This window comes from Pogoniulus pusillus, chromosome 16 (assembly GCF_015220805.1).
Source record: "Pogoniulus pusillus isolate bPogPus1 chromosome 16, bPogPus1.pri, whole genome shotgun sequence".
In the NCBI taxonomy this organism is placed as follows: Eukaryota; Metazoa; Chordata; class Aves; order Piciformes; family Lybiidae; genus Pogoniulus; species Pogoniulus pusillus.
The window spans coordinates 14,519,746-14,538,726 of record NC_087279.1 but is presented as its reverse complement, the minus strand read 5'-3'; the positions used below and the strand labels follow the sequence as shown (position 1 = coordinate 14,538,726).

At 37.1% G+C, this 18,981-nt stretch overlaps 1 protein-coding gene across 5 annotated transcripts in view; it reads right to left on the bottom strand.

The window, feature by feature from the left end:
- The window catches only part of CACNA2D3 (calcium voltage-gated channel auxiliary subunit alpha2delta 3), a 415,635-nt gene that overhangs the window by 316,268 nt on the left and 80,386 nt on the right, over nucleotides 1-18,981 (bottom strand). For all 5 annotated transcript variants that reach the window (XR_010305229.1, XM_064156686.1, XM_064156685.1 and 2 more), the window contains exon 3: nucleotides 6,886-7,002. Coding sequence is in view for 4 of the 5 variants with exons in the window: in XM_064156686.1 (XP_064012756.1) it covers nucleotides 6,886-7,002 (117 nt within the window). In the remaining variant the exon portion in view is untranslated. The remainder of the gene's footprint in view (nucleotides 1-6,885; nucleotides 7,003-18,981) is intronic.

Genomic DNA, 18,981 nt, shown 5'->3' with positions numbered 1-18,981 from the left:
AACCTGCATTTTAGGACATATAAGAGTTAGATGAAGATTTAATCGATGTACTTGGTCTCCCTGTATGCCTCAGAGAGATCTACAGACAAAACCTCTGACTTCCATTAAACCTATCTATTCCGTTACATGGGTAGCACAGGTATGAGATTACTGATTCTACTTTTCCCCTTTTGTTCACCAGCAGTGTGCCTGAGGACATCCAGAGTATTTACAATGCAGCTGTGATGGAAATGAAGGTTAAGGATAAGAGAAGCCCACCTACAGTTACTTTTACCCTTTCAGATTTCTTAGCAGTATCTGTTTATAAACACACACATTTAGTGGGAAACCCAAAGAAGCAAAAAGCAAAGAGCAAAGTATGATCTAGCTGATCTGCACTAGAAAAGATTTGTTAATGCTTGGTTTGCCAAAGCCTAACTTCTACACATTTAAACAAAGGCAACTTTTTAAGTCCAAACCCAACAAAAAAGAAAAGTATTTGTTGTGTCTTTAATCTCCAAACTACAATTACCAAGATGATGTCTTGTGCTGCTGCATACTCCACTATCAGTGGATTGCTAACCACTTTTTCATTTTCCAGTGTAGACTAATTTGCCAAAGCTCTTAATTTCAGAACATGAATTCATCACTTCCATATGAAGCTCAGTAGAGCTACGAGCAAAACTCAAATGATAGCAGAAGTAACCAGCAATAATTACAATTAAAATGCCAAAAGTTACTATAAGAATATTGCTGAAACTTTAATTTGCTGGCAGTAATTAAGACAATTGTAACCACCTCTCCTCTATTCCTTATGTCTTTATTCTCTCGTTTAAAGTTATTTATAGTGATACTAGGTTGATTCACCATAATTTCTCACCCACAACCAGTTGTAATTTTTCCTTTATTAGTTTCATAAACTTCATGATATTTTTCTCCCACTTCCATCTGCTGATAAAATACAACCTGTCCTACTATATTTAAAATAACATAAAAGAATCAAAATAACACCCATTGAGCAGCACAGTTTTTCAAGAGTGCATGTTGATATTCATCTTTCTTCCTTCTAATTCTGCAGATGCAAAATAGCTCAATGATGGAACTGAGTGAATAGTGGAAAAGTGTTTACATTTAGAAATACTGAGACAAGCAAAGTAATAAGTTTTGACATTTAAGACCTTTCTATCTTCTATTATATGAATACAAAATATAAATGATTATTTGCTTCTCAAGAATTCCATTCCCAGTCTAGCCTTGGTCAAAGTGATAGAAAATCAGAATAAAAATACAGTGTAATAAAATATGCAGTGGATATTGAAGATGGTGTAGATATAAAACACACCAAAAAATTCAGTTCCAATTTCACCTAGAGTATTTCTCCACGTTACTTGAATTTTTCTTTAAGCACCGCTACCATCTTCCAGTTTTTATTACAATGTAGTGATTCAATCCAGGCTTCTTGTACATTTGACAGAGCAAAAATGTTGTTTTTTCTATTTACCTAATTCAACAGATATGGTCCCTGAATATTCAAAACTGTATTTGCTTTGGTCACATACAGGAACACACAAATCCAAAAATAGCTCAATAGTTTTAAGAAGTTAGATCCAACACTACTGAATACAAAGGACACAGGCACATTTATTTCTATTTTTGTTTGTTTTGCTTTTAATCCTTCATCAGGTTCCCATATTCCATATAACATGGGATCTTTTCCTTTTTTGTCTCTACACCTCAACCACTAAATAAATCTTCCATATTTTGTTTAGGTTCCTCCTACATCACTCCTAGCACCCTTTCATTGTCGTGGGTTCTCCACTCTTTCCTTATGACTGAGTTCTCCGACTTTCCTGTAACCACTCCCTGAACTTCATGACAGAGATTTAACCACTGGCAAAAGTGACAATAAGTTCAAATGTAAAGGGGAAGGAGAAAAGCAATAACCTCAGTTGGAGAAGATGACAAATTATTCACTCAAAGAAGAAAAGATGATTCCAAGAACCCCCCATTCATAATTACATAAATATATAAACCTGAGATTTAGATTGTTTTCTGCAATTACACTTTTGTTTGAGTTCAGTGACATCAGCTGAAAGCAGCAATCTTAATGTGAATGACTAAATTCCTGGGTGGAAAGGTGCATAGCAGGAGGTAGGAAAGACATCTACTTAAATGTCTGCTTTCAAAACTCTGGTCCTAAATACCACTTTTAGCCAACCAGAAAACAAAACCTACCTTCTGTAGTCATGTGTCTGATCTAAAACTGTGAAGTACTTGGGGGTGGTTTGTAACTAAAATTCACATTCACTGACTACAATTTTTAGTAGAAATTTTTACTGAGCTTTCATAAAGAAATCTTATTCGAATAATTGCAAAATATTCTGATAGAAAAAGACATTGCCTCTGTTTAGGACCTTTCATTCTCATCCTTTGATTACTTGCCATGATCTCTCTGTTCATCACCAACATCTCATTTTATTTTACATAGAGGTTAATTTGTTGATCAGGACACCAATTTAAAGTACGTGCTTGGAAATATGTGGATGAAGAACACTGAGTTAAATATTTTGTTACATATGTGTGTGTATATACATGCTCTAAAAAAAGGTAATAGTTAATTGCATCTATTACACACACAAACCTCAGAATGCTGTCCATAAAGATATATATATGTATACACACACACACATATATATACATCCATATTCTAGAATGTGCAAACCAGATATGTATATAAATAAGCACAAGTATTTCAAACATACCTTCTTTTTACTGTGCATAAACAATATCAGCTTAATAGTATCTGAGAACAGTTTAAAGACTGGCATAAAAATCATTGGTGGGAAAAAAAAAATCCATTACTCCTCACTGCAAATGTTTGTTAAATGTAAATGCTGATATTCTACTTCTTGGAAGAACGTTTGCCTGCATGTGGAATTTCATGATAAAAAGCTTTAAAGTCCCAGGTTTCTCTAGATAAACCCTACTGGCTTACTGATGCATGAATGCACTGAAATTGAATTACTGTACAACAGCAATTACTTTTCACAGTACAGTTATAATGAGAATCAGCTTCACAATGAACACCAGGTAGCTGCAGTAGGAAAAGTTAATAAAAAGAAATCTCTTATTTGCATTTTCTGCTGCAGTAAAGGTAGGTGTCTTAAAGAAAGGGAATCCTTAACACTTAATTTGCCATCTTGCAAGTAAATCAACAGACATGTTCACAGGATTCTCTTTACTTGTAAGGAAACACTAATGAAAATAGACATTTAAGTGTATAGCTAGTTTCAATAACAGCTTTTCAAATGCTACCTGGTAATTGTTTTATCTTTCATTATGCTTTCTTTTTCAATTCTCTCTATCTTATTTTCTTTTTTTTTTTCAGTTATATCCTTTACAAACAATATTAAGAGGACTAAGATAATAATTCTAAGAGGACTAAATTAATAATTCCAAGAGGACTAAGTTAATAGTTCTAATTCCAGCTTTTTTTCATTAGCAAGTTTCATAATGTTCCTCTTCATTTCAAATGAATAGAATCTTTCAAATATCATAAAACCTTCCAAAAAAAAAAAAGTAAAACAGAAACTTAATGTAAATTTTTAAAATATCACAGCTACCTTTTAATTAAGGCTGATCAAGCACATTTCCTATGAGTGAAATCACTAGAAGTCCAGGAAAAGCAACTGAAGGAATACCACAAGTGACAGCAGACTATGCAAAGCTCTCAAAGGCATCATTTGGGTTTGGCTATAAAATTAAACTGACTCCTGAAAAACACAGGAAATACTTCCACTGATGTTGCCTTACAGGCAGTAAGATTTTCCCCAGCTCAAATGTCTTTGTTTTGAAGACAAATAAATACATCTATTTTTGTCACAGCTAGAAAGAGAGCTTCAGAAACACCGAATGAAAAACACTTTACAATGTTTTCAACTGAAATCATGTCACAGATATTTCAAAATAAAATCTGAAGTTGCCCCTCTGAAATTTGATCAAGTAGGGCAGCATGAGGAAAGAAAGAGTTAACAGGAATATCCTGAACTGACATACATCTAAGGTAAATAGTGAACACTGAGGAGAGGGAAAAAAGTAGTAAAATTTGTTTGCAAGGGTTTCCATCAGTGAGTAGATGACAAAAGGTTATATAATTGGCTTAGCACTTTCAGTTTTCCATTTATTCCATCTATCTGACAGCACAAAAGTAGGACATTCTGTGATAGGATAATTGCATACTGAAGGGTAATTCAAACAGGGGATGGATAGGATAAAAATCACACTGAACCAACTAATCACTACGAAAAGCGATGGGACAGAAAGATTCAAATTCAACCAGACTATAAAGCTGGGGGGGGGGGGGGCAGGGGGAGAGAAGGGAGTTCAAATGCTATTAGCAGCTTCAAAGAAGTTAATGTGTTTAAAAGCATAAAGCAAAACAAAAATAACTGAGGGCATTTCCAAGCCATCTTATTCCTCTATTTCCAGGTGGTCTTGGTCTTTTCTGCAAATTAAGCTTTTTATAGATGGTGTTTTTCTGAATAGTTCCCACAGATTTCTACATCTTCTAGAGGGGAAAAAAAACAAACCAACAAACCAACAAAAAAGTATGTTGCTTAAAATGTTTTATCTAAAAAGTGTTCCAAAATAAACCATGGATCTTTATGTGTACTTAAAGCTAGTCCAACTAGTGTTGTAGGGCAACAGTTGGGAACATGTTTTCTGAGCACTCTGATTTGAACTATCATTATGGTCTCCCCATTATTTCTAGGGCAGATATATTTTGTAAGGCTGTCTTCATTTAGTACACATCCTAATATTACTGCTAATGCATCTAAAAATTACTCTGAATTCTAGGCTTCAGTGCTTTTTTGTGCAAGTTTTCATCAAAATCTTATGCCAAAATCCTATTACTTTATAGGCAAAGTCATGAATGGAGCAGAGATCTTAGGTGCAGAGGAGCTTTGTAACTCACATCTCACCTCTGCAGGTAGGAGGGAAAACTTTGCTATGATGTATCAAGGATGGAATTCAGGAAAAACCTGCACTGTACCAAAGCATTTTTGTACTTACCAGGATATAAAATACTAAGTATTACTTACTACCAGAACATAGAAGATCACTCACTACACATCCAGCAATAAAGATGGATCACACTATGCAATTATGTGGAAAACAGTAATTGTATTGGAAGAGATGCTAAATAGATATTTTATTTAAAACAAGTGTCCTTGTCCAAACCAAGATTCTAACTTCCTTTCCAAGCTTCTAACCTCCTTTCCAAAACCAGAAACCTCCCAAAGGCAGCTCTGGATCTCAGTCACTTTCTCTGGCACCAAAACCCTTTCACACAACACTATACGCATGGTTTGATTTCACAGAATTTGAGCTTGCTTTTACTCAGAGCATGGTGGCCTATATTTTTTTCCCCTCTTAGATAAAAACACCATCTGTCTGAAGAGACCAAACTAGTACTAAACACTCATAAACATTAGAAAACATTTCTTACAAGGTCCAAATTGAGAGAAAAATTGCTGTTCCCAAAAGCACTCCACTCTGATGGAGCAGAGCTCCTCCAACCAGCAAGCGTGCAGCTTGCTGGTCACTTCTCACTCTAGACAAGTGCTGCTCCAAAAACCTGGGGTTTATTTGACATTGTTATAATCTCAAGGCAGCAGTTTTTTATGTTAAGAAACAAGATAAAACACCCACCCATACCCTTCCCACCCCCAAGTCAATATTCTGGAAGCTGTTGCATGCATCCTAAAGTGCAGTTTTTTCTCTAAAAAGCACTGTAAAAATATCATTGAGAGGTTCCATGTTTATTGTCTTTCTATGCTTCCCTGCCAAGAGCACTCAGTTTACAAGCTGAAATATTTTTTACTTCACTGCCAGCCCAGAAAATTCAGCCTCTAAAATGCAGCCAAAATCCTTCCTTCTTTTTGCACCATAACGAATAACAAAAGGCTGAAGGCAAAATTGCATCTACAGTTACCTTAAAGAAATCCCTGTCCTTGGGTGTGCCGTGCAGCTCTGCACCTCAAACACAAAAACCTTCAACTCAACTGAGCTGACAAATCTGGCTGAAATAGAGCAGTGGAGTAGCTGGAGATAAATGGCATCACCATACTGTCCCCTTAGTTTGTTGATATAGGTAATGTAATAGGAACTGCTGCTACAAGCAGCCACGTTCTAGCAAACAATAATGCAAAAGCAAAACTAGTACATGCATGTTACATTGAGCTCCTACTCAATGTAGTAAAATGCAGAAGTCAGAACTTTTTTAATGGAAATCTAACAGAGCCACAAAGCTTCGAGGAAAAAAAGATATCAGAATGGAGATACATTAAAAAAGAGAACAGAATTACAGTTGTACAGAAAGCTTAATGTAAATACCTAATGATCATTCAGTTGCATTTAGAGTGATGTCGTGCTTACTACCATTAGAAGATTTTGGATTTAGCCCCATTTTGTGCATCTGCATCTGTTTTCTGGATTTGAACTAAAGGACAGTAATTGAAAACTAGGACAGTTATTGAACTCAGACAATTCCCTCAAACAATATTTCACAATAGTGAACAGTGATATTACATCTGCTTTGGTTGGATATTTTGAAATCTAACATTTTAATGCAGATGTAGTTATGTTTTACTGAACACAAGTGATGCCTTACAGACTCCTGGGAAAGTGGTAGTCCAAACCTAGATACACTCTCTTGCGTTTATCTATCGATAGCATATATAATTTAAATCTATTCTCTCAAACACTGATGTTAAAATACTTCTGAAATCTTTAGCATTTCCACTTCAGCACCTTCAATCACTAGTATAGCCTTCAGAGCAGAGCATGACTTATACAGTCAGTTTTACATCACAGAATCAAAGAGCAAATTGATCTGCTGCTTACCCGTACGGCTTCAGACTTCTTATGAAACATTTCTTCCATATTCTTTGCTAATTTTTTCACAAGCTGAAGGCCATCAATTTCTTCTATTGCAACATCCTTCTCATATTCTTTGTATTTCTGGAAGAAAACCAGAAAAGTTATTTGCAGTGAACCATTCAAAGAATTTATTGTTAAAATGTGCCTATTGCACTATGATTATCACCAAACCTTATGTAACTTCAGAGAAAGAAGGAAGAATAAGAGCATGAAAAACAGTGGCTCAAAGCATTTGGGTGAACGCTGAACTGACAAAATAAGCGAGTATGTCAGGATCAATTAATTATCAATCTTTTGGCTGGTGACAGAAGGAAAGGCTCTGCTGTAAGAGACTCGTGTACCTATTTCTTCAGACAATACTGATTTTCAAGTCAAAGTGACACTTTGGACTTGCTTTACGCTTTATAAATCACACAAGTTCTTTACAGGGAAGATTTTTGATAAGGAAATAATATTTGATAAATCATTTCCAGCCAATTTCATAAGAAGGCTAAAAAATACAAAGCTATTAGTAAATACTTAGGACATTGGTTTGTGGGGGGTTTAATATTCTGTAGTTTAAGCATATTTTTTCTACACTGTTTCCTGTCATAATTCTCTTTTCTAGCAGAGATTGTAATAGTAGTCTAAGTAATCTAAAAAACCTCAAGCAGACCACCTGCATTTTTCTCCCTGGGGTGCAGGAGGGAAGATTTGCCTTTTTATTCCCCTTATTGGTCTACTTTCAAAAGCCGCAGAGTTTTGATTTCAACTCTGCTAGTTCATTTATGCTGCTGCTAAGCTCACTACTCAGCACTGAGCAAAACAATTTGGGATAGTGATTTGTTTAAAATAGAAAAATACTAATTTTACATTTATATTACTGGAGAAAATACAAGAATACAATAGACAACAGAGGGGTAAATATCATTGCAACAAATACCAGCTGTGAATAAAATGTAGTAAATTAACAGTAAATTGAACACATTCTCAGTTAATGAATGATGTCCAAGTCAGTCCATGTCCCAGAGGATTTGAAGCTTTGGGGAATTTAAGACAAATGAAACAAAATGCACTGTCACGAACAACTATCACATTTAGGATGTCAATAGATCAAGTACAAATTTGAATCATTTATTTCAGGCGGCACAGATCATGTTCAACACATCAAGTTCAGATAAAACCAGTTTCCTTCAGACTTGACCTTTGAGTTCTTGTAAAGCATTCTAAAACGCATTACTTCAAGAGACTGTTTTCAGGTCATCAGATTTATTGATTTAAGCTTTACCATCAAGTGAAGAAATCCAGGCGATTAATCACCGCATTTTTCTGAAAACTGAATGGTACAGCTGAAGCTGACGAATTTTCTAGGCGCAGAGAATCAGACCATACAGTGTGTTAGACTACTGTGAGACAAATATTAAAAAGCCACACTTCTGAAAATTAATACTGACACACAAAATAGATGGGAATTATTTCTTAGCTGATAATTTATGATTTTATAGCTATGCTAGTTCAGAGTAGGTACATTTTTTCCTAATTTAAACAGCAAAGTATCAATGTTAAAAAAAAAAACCAACCCCCAAATCCAGAAAATGTTATTTAAGTTCAATGTGAAAAGACCACACATTTTGCATGGTGCATGTCTAGTCGGTTGTTGGAAACCTCCAAGAACATTTGCAATGAAGTGGGAGTATTTACTTGATCTGCAAGATCTTGGCAATCAAGAGGTTTACATAACAAGAAGTCTGCAAAATATGTATTTTACATTCTGTATTTGATTGCCATAAAAATATTCCTATTATTTTTCCAGCCATCAATGGAAGTTTCCAAAAAAGGAGAAATTATGTGGTTGGAAAAAACTCCATCTGGTTTTAGTCTCCTTGTGCTCTAGAGATTGTGTTTGGAGAAAAGAGGGGCCACCTTAATCTCTGTGTGCCTATGTGCTTCCACAGTACTTAGAGTGCACGAGGCTCGGAATTGAGATTCAGCCCAAAAAGTGGTTGATTTTATAACTATCAATGCAAGAAACTGAAATCACAGCAAACAGGAAAACAAACAATCCCCAAATAAACCAAAAGCAATAAACAAAGCCAAAAAAAAACCCCACAATACCAAAAACACAACAGAAGTTTTACAAAAGATGACTCTTTCACTGCAGAAGTTTGCCTGACCTCCAAGCACTCCTCATTTCCCTAACACTAGGTTTCATTTGAATGAATTAGCTAAAACAGCAGAGAAATGGCCCCTTTGAAGTAAATTAGAAACAGTTTTGAATTTAAATTACGGATTCTATTTCAGCGCAATCCCAAGGAAACAGCAACAAGCCACTATGGTTGCAACTAAGCAAAACACTCTCCTCACTTCTAGGCCAGACTCTCTTTCACACTTGCAAAATACCTTGTAGTACTGCTATTCTAAAAGGGCTCTTCCAAGCAGTGTCTTGAACAGCCACTACCCTCCAGTGTAAAAAATACTAGTTTGATGGAAAGTATTTTATCGTGTGGTTTTCTTTATTAAAGAAATAATCCAAACCTTGATTTTTTTTCCAATATTCTACAATTTTATTCCAGTAAGAGATACTGAAAAGTTCTCAACGTTTGTATCACACCCAGTAACACATTTGTACCGTTATTAACAGCCTTAACATTGCTACAGATAATTGACTTGCATAACAAAAGTGTATGGAAAGTCAGTCACAGCTTCTTTTGATAAATGGATTGCTAATTGTCTGCAAGGTCAAGAAGGCACAACTTCTTTTTTGCAGTGTTATAAAGAAGAAAAAAAGATACATGAAATACTGATTCTTCCTGCTTGCAAAAATCAGCATTAGGTAAGAAATTCTCCAGAGAGACAAGAGCATTTATCATTTGAGAAAGTACACCAAAAAACATTACTTTGTCAGTATCTGTTTTGCCAATTCATTTCACTTAAGTGCCAAACAAAGACAGACAGTGTTGCAAGTGCCAAAGACAGACAGTGTTGCACCGTCAGAACTTTTAATGCTTTCCACAGATTTAGGTGGGGGGATTTTTTTTTCTTGCACAGTAAATGATCATCTAGAAATAATATATCAGAAAGCACTCTATATGAAACTCAGATCCAAATCACTTAATTCTATCCAAGTATCTAGCATGGAAACACCACCACCACCCCAAAACCAAACAAAACCGAACCCCCAAACAGCAACAAAATCAGACAAACATACAGAAAACCCACACAGCCCCCAAAACTTGTGCAATTTGAGTAATCTAGGCAGGAAAATAAATATCCTCTTAAAGCAAGATAACTTCTGAAAGATGCTGTATGTCAGCTACACTTTGAATTTTTTCCTCTCTTTTTCCTGTGAAAAGAAACACGATTGTGGTGTTCCTATCTGGATCTGCTTCTATCATTTCTCATTGCAAGTTACTTATGAGTGTGCAACACACTCAGTCTTTGAGCAAGATTGTGGGAGCTTTTACATGTGCAAAACACTGAAACGATTGTGATGAAAATTCTTCTTTCTTCCTGGGATTTTCAGTAAACACCACTACCATCCCGATCAGAGAAAGGTGTTTTCATAACAGGAATTTTGGAATAATGCTTTAAAGTCATCTATCAGTTTGTGTTGCATAATTGCATGTCAGGAATTGCTATGTGTCTGAGGCATATTCCTAGCTTGCATAGTCATACATGCATGACAAATGTTGCTAGTCCAGAGGTTTTGTCACATATGCTAACTGTATGTGTATGCATGTATATGTTTTACTTGGTAATGAAAATGCAGATGCAGACAAATGAAGATCAAATATCCATTCAATCTATTGTCATCATGAGTTATTTTTTAAAGCATATTTACTCCATTCTATTTTAAAAAAAAACAAAACACCAAAGAAAACCCACTCCAAAACCAATAAAAAACACCCCTCAATAAAACCATATTTGGATGTTCAAATCTCAACACTGCAGATGAAAACCGAGCTTAGAGAAACACACACTTGATTAAAGCACCAACTTTCGATTTCAATCAATACCTATTCCTCAAAAGAAAGCCTGTGGTATGCACTGCCTGAAGTCTTTAAACTTGCAATGTAAGTCACGCCAGTGACAAACTTCGACTCAGAGTGCTGACTTGAAGGCCTATGTGAATTACTGGCTTATTAGAACTAGTTTAATTCTGTATTTGAGATGTCCTGACAATTAAACACAATCAATGAATGAGTTCACAAGGCTACAAAAAGTTTACAGATAATACAATTTGCAGCTCTTAATGTGGTTTCTTTAGTCAAGAGTCAAAAGCTGTTTCAGGAGCTCTGTCTCAGTTAATTCTTAACCCCTAAACCCATGAATTTGCTCACTAACATGGACTTCCCTCCCAAAGTAACTTTGGATTAACTTCTTCTGGAGTATAGGGATCAGATAATAGGTTACACTTTTATGCATCACAAAAAACGTCTTTTATTTCACTAATCTATTCCTCATTGCAATCCAAAAATAAAGCCCACATCCCTTTTTTAATGCTCTTCTCATTGCATAAGGACTTTGTGTGTGCTATTAACACTACTGAACAAATTTTGAAACAAATGGCATTTATTCAAGGTGCTTGAAAAACACCTACTCCTTTTTACAGGAACAAACTCCCTCCTTTGTGGGGGTTTGGTTTTGTTTTGGGTTCTAATTATAAAATCCAAACCCTACAATTGAAGTGGAGCAAACTGAGAAAGTAGTCACATTAGAGGCTGCCTCACGCCATTAACATTCCATTGAAATTAAACGAGCTATGTGCAGAGCAAGGCATTCCACAGTTAGCCCAATATAGCTCTGACTTTTTGAATCAAACCTAAGAATATAAATTGCCCTTAATGTGGAAAATCTATCAAAGCATTTCAAGAGATAATGTTAGTTTAAAACACCTATGCTCAAACTGGTGGGATGCAAACAGTGGAAGTTGGAACTTTTTGTGGCTTGAGCTCTTGCAGTGCTCTACCACACCAGCCCACCTCCTTTCAGCACATGTCAGATGGCCGAGCAGCTCCTAGCAGAAGATGTAAAGACACACAGCACATCAATAGAAGTGAGTGGTCGCTAATTATGTATGTGCTGTTGGAACAAACCCAAATTTGAAGCCAAATAAAAAGCTGTCTCCAGAACTGCACATGCATGTGAGTAGGAACCAGAGCTTTTCCACTGAGCAGAAGGATATTCAGATGGCATTATCATAGCAGAGATATCAAATACAGATGGTGCACTCCTTTGATAGACTCATCTGTGAATCTCTCCTCAACAAAAGGTTTTGTATTTTCCCATTATCATGTTGACCCTTTGTATTTTCTTATTATCATGTTGACCCTATGGTGTGTGTGGTTTTTAAACTGAAGTGCCACAGTTTATGTTGCTATTATTTGGTTCTCCTTTCTCTGAAATGCATTCAGCGAAGCAACTTTAAAGACTGTAACAAACAAGCAATAGTGGTGGGCATTTAAAAACAAAATTATTTCAGTTCAGCACTAGTATAGAATTTTTCATCTACGGAGTTCCAAACCATGTATAAAAATAGTATCTATGATAATCTCCATTCTATACATGAAGATATTGAGATACAGATAAAGTGGCCTGCTCAGCATCACCCAGCAGTGCAAAAATATAAAGAGAACAAGTTTTCCTAGTTTACTCTTCCAATGCCCTGCCCAACAGACCACAAAACACTAAGTTCAGCTTGATCTGAATGGAAAAATGAGCCACAATGGCACACTACTTCTCACCTTGACATTGGAGAACTCCCTGATAATTGGTAGTTTGTGTTACACCACATTACACACTCCTATTAACCTTTACTGAACCTCATTGTGTTGATGAAATCCATCAGCAATGACCAGTGTGATGGCACACTCATTTTCCTCTCTGCAGACAAATTTTTATTCACTTCATCAAATGCCGCTAGAGTTCTACAGTAGCCTGTCATATTTGCCTCTTGCCATACTCTCAGCTGAAGATCTCCCATTGCCTCTAACTCCCATTAGTTGCTTCATAAAATGCACTTTGAAATGAAAAATATGAAAATACCTGGTACATCTTATTGTTCTATGACTAACTACTCAAAGCTGCACCTGGGCATATTACAGCCAAAGATCAGCTATCCTGGGAAATTCATTATCACCAGACTTGACAAGAATAGTGGCTGCTTTCATTGCAAAATGATTTACACACAATACAATACAGTCATTGAAAGGGCACTATATCTCCAGCATCTATTATATTCACAAAGATACTTACTGCTGACCTATTTTCGCCTAATTTGTACATTCAAGTGCTGCAAAATCCAAACAACTAAGGATTAAGCTGAACGATTATTGAAAATTTAAAAAGTAGCTCCTGATTTAGCAATATTCTTCTGCCCTGTCTGTGAACTCTGTCCACACAAGAGGTATCTCCTTAAACTTTTGCATAGCTAGACAGGCATGAGTGCACCATGTAAACCGCAGCAATGGGAAGGATTGCCTACATATGGGTTAAAATGCTTCAGCTAGTGTGCAGAAATGAAAGTGGAGGCCAATGAGATCCTGGGGTAAAGAGTCCCAAAGGGCATAAAATGGGCTTGAGCATGTCCTGTCTTGCCCAGACGTATTTACCTGCCTGTCTGCATTGCAGCCAGAGGCAGGAAAACAGGACAAAGGAAACCCAGGCAGCCCAGTCTGGTTTGATCCGGTCGCCTGAGAGGGGTTTCGTTAGGCCACGCCCCTGTCACGTGCAAGGCGAATGCGCCCTCCATTTTGGGGAGACAACAGCCTGTGGGTTCTGCCATTTTGGGTCTATGTGGGTGACTGCCAGAGGTGATTGGGTGATTGTGTGGCCACTGAGACCATTAGCCTCGGCCATTGCCCTATAAATGGGGGTGAACAGGTGAATAAGTGCTTGTGTGCTCACTCACTTGCCCCTCGCCCACCTGCCACCTCAGGCAACAGTCAAGTCCACATTGCAGCCCATGTGGAATTCACCACAGGACTTCTGTTGAATATTTTCCTGCATATGCTTTGGGCCACAGACATTAGGACTAGTGAGTATTCTTAACTCTTTATTCAAGTTGCTAAAGGGATTTAATTAACCTCACAAGTGGTGAATGAAGCCGCCAGACTCTCTAGCAAAAGACATTTCTGAAGCCTTTCAAAATTCCATTGTATAGAGACATTCTGTAAAATAGTTCTGCTAACCACACCCAAGATCTTGTGTGGATAGCTGTAAATAAGTTTGGGGCAATTATCTTTGTCTATATTAATAAATTATTTAATAACTTTTGAATCGGCCTCATTGCATTTCACCCCAAACTCAGATTTCAACTGGCCCCTTCATAACAGATCCTGGGGTGTATTAAGAAGAGTGCATCCGGCAGATCAAGGGATGTTCTCTTACCCCTCTACTCTGCCCTGTTAATTACCTCATCTTGAGTACTGTGTTCCGTTTTGGGCTCCACAGTTTAAGAGGGACAGGGATCTGCTGGGGAGCGTCCAACAGAGGGTTACAAGGATGATTAGGGGACTGGAACACTGCCTGATGAGGAGAGGCTGAGGGACCTGGGGCTTCTAGTCTGGAGAAGGGAAGACTGAGAGGAGATTTTATAAATGTTTACAAATACCTGAGGGCTGGGGGCCAGGAGGGGAGGGACAGACTCTGCTCACTTGCTCCCTGGGATAGGACAAGGAGCAATGGGTGTGAGTTGAGGCACAGGAGGTTCCACCTCAACACAAGGAGGAACTTCTTTACTGTAAGGGTCACAGAACACTGGAACACACTCCCTAGAGAGGTTGTCAAGTCTCCTTCTCTGGAGACTTTCAAGGTTTGTCTGAATGTGTTCCTCTGTGACCTGAGCTAGATTGTATGGTCCTGTTCTAGCAGAGGTGTTGGACTTGATGATCTCTTTGGGTCCCTTCCAAACCCAACATTCTATGATCCTGTGATATAGAATCTTTCTCAACACAAACAAAACAAAAGCAGCAGCTGAATAGGTGATGTGTAAAGACAAAGAAACATACTTCAGGAGTTTCAAATGTTTGTTTCCTAGGACTAATTGTACCACAGTTTGAACCTGAAGCAGTTAATAAGCCTCTACCTATACAACTACCACCCAAATGGATGATTCAAATAATCTCTTTAAGAGATGAAATTTTAAGCAGTCAACGAGGGGTCTGGGATAAACTCTATTTCCCTTTAACAGAGTTGCTTTGGGTCAGGGCTAACCAGAGCAACAAACCACATTTGAAGAAGCTTTATCTTGCTGCTGCCTCCAGTATCCAGAGGGAGTCTGGGACTCTCACAAGAGACTGTCAGCTCATCAACTTCCCCGATTATAAACTCAGTCATATTGAAAATGGTTGAAAAAGCAAATAACTGTCCTATAAATTATTTTAGACATCTGAAACTTATTCACAGGCGAGCACGGGTGTTTTAAGAGGCAATTAAACAAGACTATTCAGAACTGCTTTAGAAATATATTTTACAGAAGCTATCTAGGTAATTAGACATATCTTTACAGCTATTCTGGAAGAGAACACAAAGCCCTCATTTAAACAAAAAAAAAAAAAAGAACATTCTAGAAGTTCCCTGAAGAGTCTTTTTCCCATAAAGACTTACTTGATACCCTGGAAAAGTCACTACAGTATTTCGCATGCACTGCTCTAAAGAGTAAACAATGTCATAGCTATAAAGCGGCAGCATGGCAATATGACCCAGAGGCCACGTTCATCCAAGGCAAAGCCATCGCTACATTTTCAGGTGAAAGCAACTATATTAGAAGCACGCACATCTAATCTGCTTCTCACAAAAGCCTGAAGAAATGTGAGAATGCAGTTCTTTCATCCTGGATAGTTATTCTGAGTCACTGAAGATTCAGAAATAGAGAAGCTGACAAATCATTATTTTCACCGGTTTCTCACCTGGGATGAGACACTACAACATTTTCTTTTGTACATCAAATTGCATTGGTCTGCTCTGAAAGGCTTTACGGTTACTGGAAACGAGGACAAGCCAAAGAGACAGCATACTTTGAGCTGTAAGGTCACAGGATACATCCACAAACTAATTCTTCCAGTCAGACTTTCTTTATAATGCTTTGTCTCATTACACTTCCTTTTATCACTCTGTTGTTCCGTTTTGGCAGACCTCTGCCTGCCTTAGAGCCAGCTGTTGTGAGAGTTTCAGCATTTCTAGATAATTCTATCAGACAATGCTTATTTTTTATCCCAGGCAACACAAGACAACTGTCTCTCCATTCTCCGTGGTTGTCCCTAACCAAGTAATAAAATTAAAAGAGCAACAAAGTAGGCTAGAAACAAAACCTGATGTGCCTTCTAAAGACAAAACTCTTAGCAGAACCTGTGTCTGGTGGCATATGTATTAAAAGCACTGCCCAATTAGAATAGCTAATAGCTACTGTTCCTCAGGAAGAAGAATCCTGACATCTCACCTTCTTGGCGAACAAACTCTGTTGGCAGTTTGTGATATTCTGTATAACATTCATCAGCTTGGATAATATTTGTAAACCTTTACCCTTTGCATTGCGCAGGACCTTCAACAACTATTAAATGGGCATTGTTTCACTGCTTGTTACTATGAAGGACATGGAATTGATCCCTGTGACTATATCTCATCATTTGTCTTTTCTGTATCCACCTGATAAAAGTATTGATATTGATTTAGGGGTTTAGACAGGTATCAGAACACTATGTATACAAGTGGACTTGTAGTAACAAAAGAAAGCATAACATCTGAATTCAGGTGCATAAATTTGGGCCTCCAGTTCTTCATGTAATCATTGAACATGAAAATGAAACATGAACATGAACATTATTTTCAAAACTCAGAACTCCCCTCAGTCACATCAAAACCAGTAACATCAAGATGCTCTCAGCATCTCTGTGTGCAGATGTCTTGAGGATTCAGCAAGCTAAACATAAAATAACATAAATCTGAAGACCAAATTATAGTATTTGGCACTGCCTGGAAGTGTGAAAACACATCTGTGTTTTTGCCACATAAGCTTTTAGCTTTCATGTGTGATTCTTAGGCACATAGAAAACTTCATAAGAAAAGGTATGGAACAACTAGCCTGTCTGTATGTTCAGATAGAGCAGTGTATTTACCAAGACTTCTTTCAAAGCCTCTTAAAACAAACTGGTAAACACACAAAAGAAAAACAAAGGGCTGAAGTTCGATTGCCAAACCACAATCAATCCAGTGGTTAATAGTTGCCTTGGAAAGGCAGTAGCATGATATAATCAAATGCCCTGTAGAACACAGCTCGCCCAGATCTTCTTCTCTTTGGACTGTTTAGCTATGATGATTCTTCAACTGGCATGTGAAATACTGACATGCTGCATGTCACCACAGAGTTTTCTCTCACTTCCAAACCCTTCCAATGTCTTAATTTTTTGTTTGTTTATTTGGAGTTCAGGGGTTTTGTGTGGGTGTTCGGTTGTTTGAGGATTTTTGTTTGTTTTGTTGGGATTTCCCCTCCCCCCTCTTATTTTTAGTTTGGATTTTTTAAATGAAAATTGAGTAACTAATGTACATACTAACAGTCTTTGTACTATATCACACCCATGTTATACCAGAAGCAGGCATTCCAGAACATCACTTCAATGAGTAAATACTGAGCAATTTAAAATTTTGCAGAGAGGGGGATAAAGAATACTAGTCTTGATCTCACCCCTATTTTCACTCAAAACTCAAAAAGCAAGACAGGCTGCCCAGGGAGGTGGTGGAGTCACCATCCCTGGACATGTTCAAGAAATGACTGGATGAGGCACTTAGTGCATGGTCTAGTTGACTGGATAGGGCTGGGGGATAAGTTGGACTGGATGATCTTGGAGGTCTCTTCCAACCCGGTTGATTCTATGATTCTATGATAACTGGCTACCTATAATATTATCTGCATGAAAGTTCATCTGAAAAACTAACCAGATTCAGTCTCTTTACTTAGAAATCGGTAGTCTCATGAATTTAGTAGTTTTGTTATCACTCAAAAAAAAAAAAATGAACAAACCAATCAACCACAGGACCACAAACAAATAAAACCACGACATCTTCAAACCCTCCACAACTACAAAAACCCAACCCACAAACAACTCCACTACCAAGCTAGGACTGGTTTAATTTTGTGTACATACATGTCACTATTTGAACAGATTAGAAGTATTTTAGAACTTTTGTCAAAATACAACTGATTTAAATATGAACCAAACCTGTTTCAAGCTAGCATAGAGCACATTTCTCTACTAGCATTTACTGAGGTTACTACATGCATAGCTGCACTGTAAACATGGAGATGATTATTGAGCTTCTGCCTGGTTCTCAAAGGACTAGAAAGTTTTTGAAATTTAGAAATTAATTACATTACCAACAGGGTTCATCTTGCCAAAAAAAATTAAGCATTAAGTAGTAGCACAAGAGGTCATTGCCATAGTGTCTAGAAAATTAGCAATGTAACTCAAGAGTCTATAATGTAATCCATAAACTAATACATTTATCAGAAAGAGTATGGGGTGTCTGTGCTAGGAAAGGACCCAACAACTGCTTTGTTTTGCATAATCAATAAACCACTATTAATGATAATGTGTCTATGAATCAAAGATGCATCAATCTGCATAGCAGAGAAGCCATGAATAATAGACAAATCAATACTATGCAGTCGTAAAGAACACGGCATGCTCGCCTTCAGGCGAACAGTAGTTAATTTACTTTTCCTCCTTTGCACATGAGAGGAAGGTAGTAGAACTTTAATCACATAAGTTGTTAATTAAAAGGAAGAACACATACTGTTGTGTCTTTACTGTATCTTTTCTGTTCATATCCTTACAGCACTTAAAAAGACGCTACTTTATTTGCAAACATCTAGAGAAAACAGCTTGTGTTTTAGGAGTATGTGCATCAACTGGCTGATATTTCCAAGTACTAAAATTTTAAAGTTTCCTTCATAAATAAAAGATCTTGTTTCAGTTGGGATGTTCATTAGCATAAACAACCAATGTCTAAAAATCACATTTCTGCACTCAAATGCTCTGCAATGGAATACATGTACAGAAAGGTTTTAAGCCCTATATAGGTCAC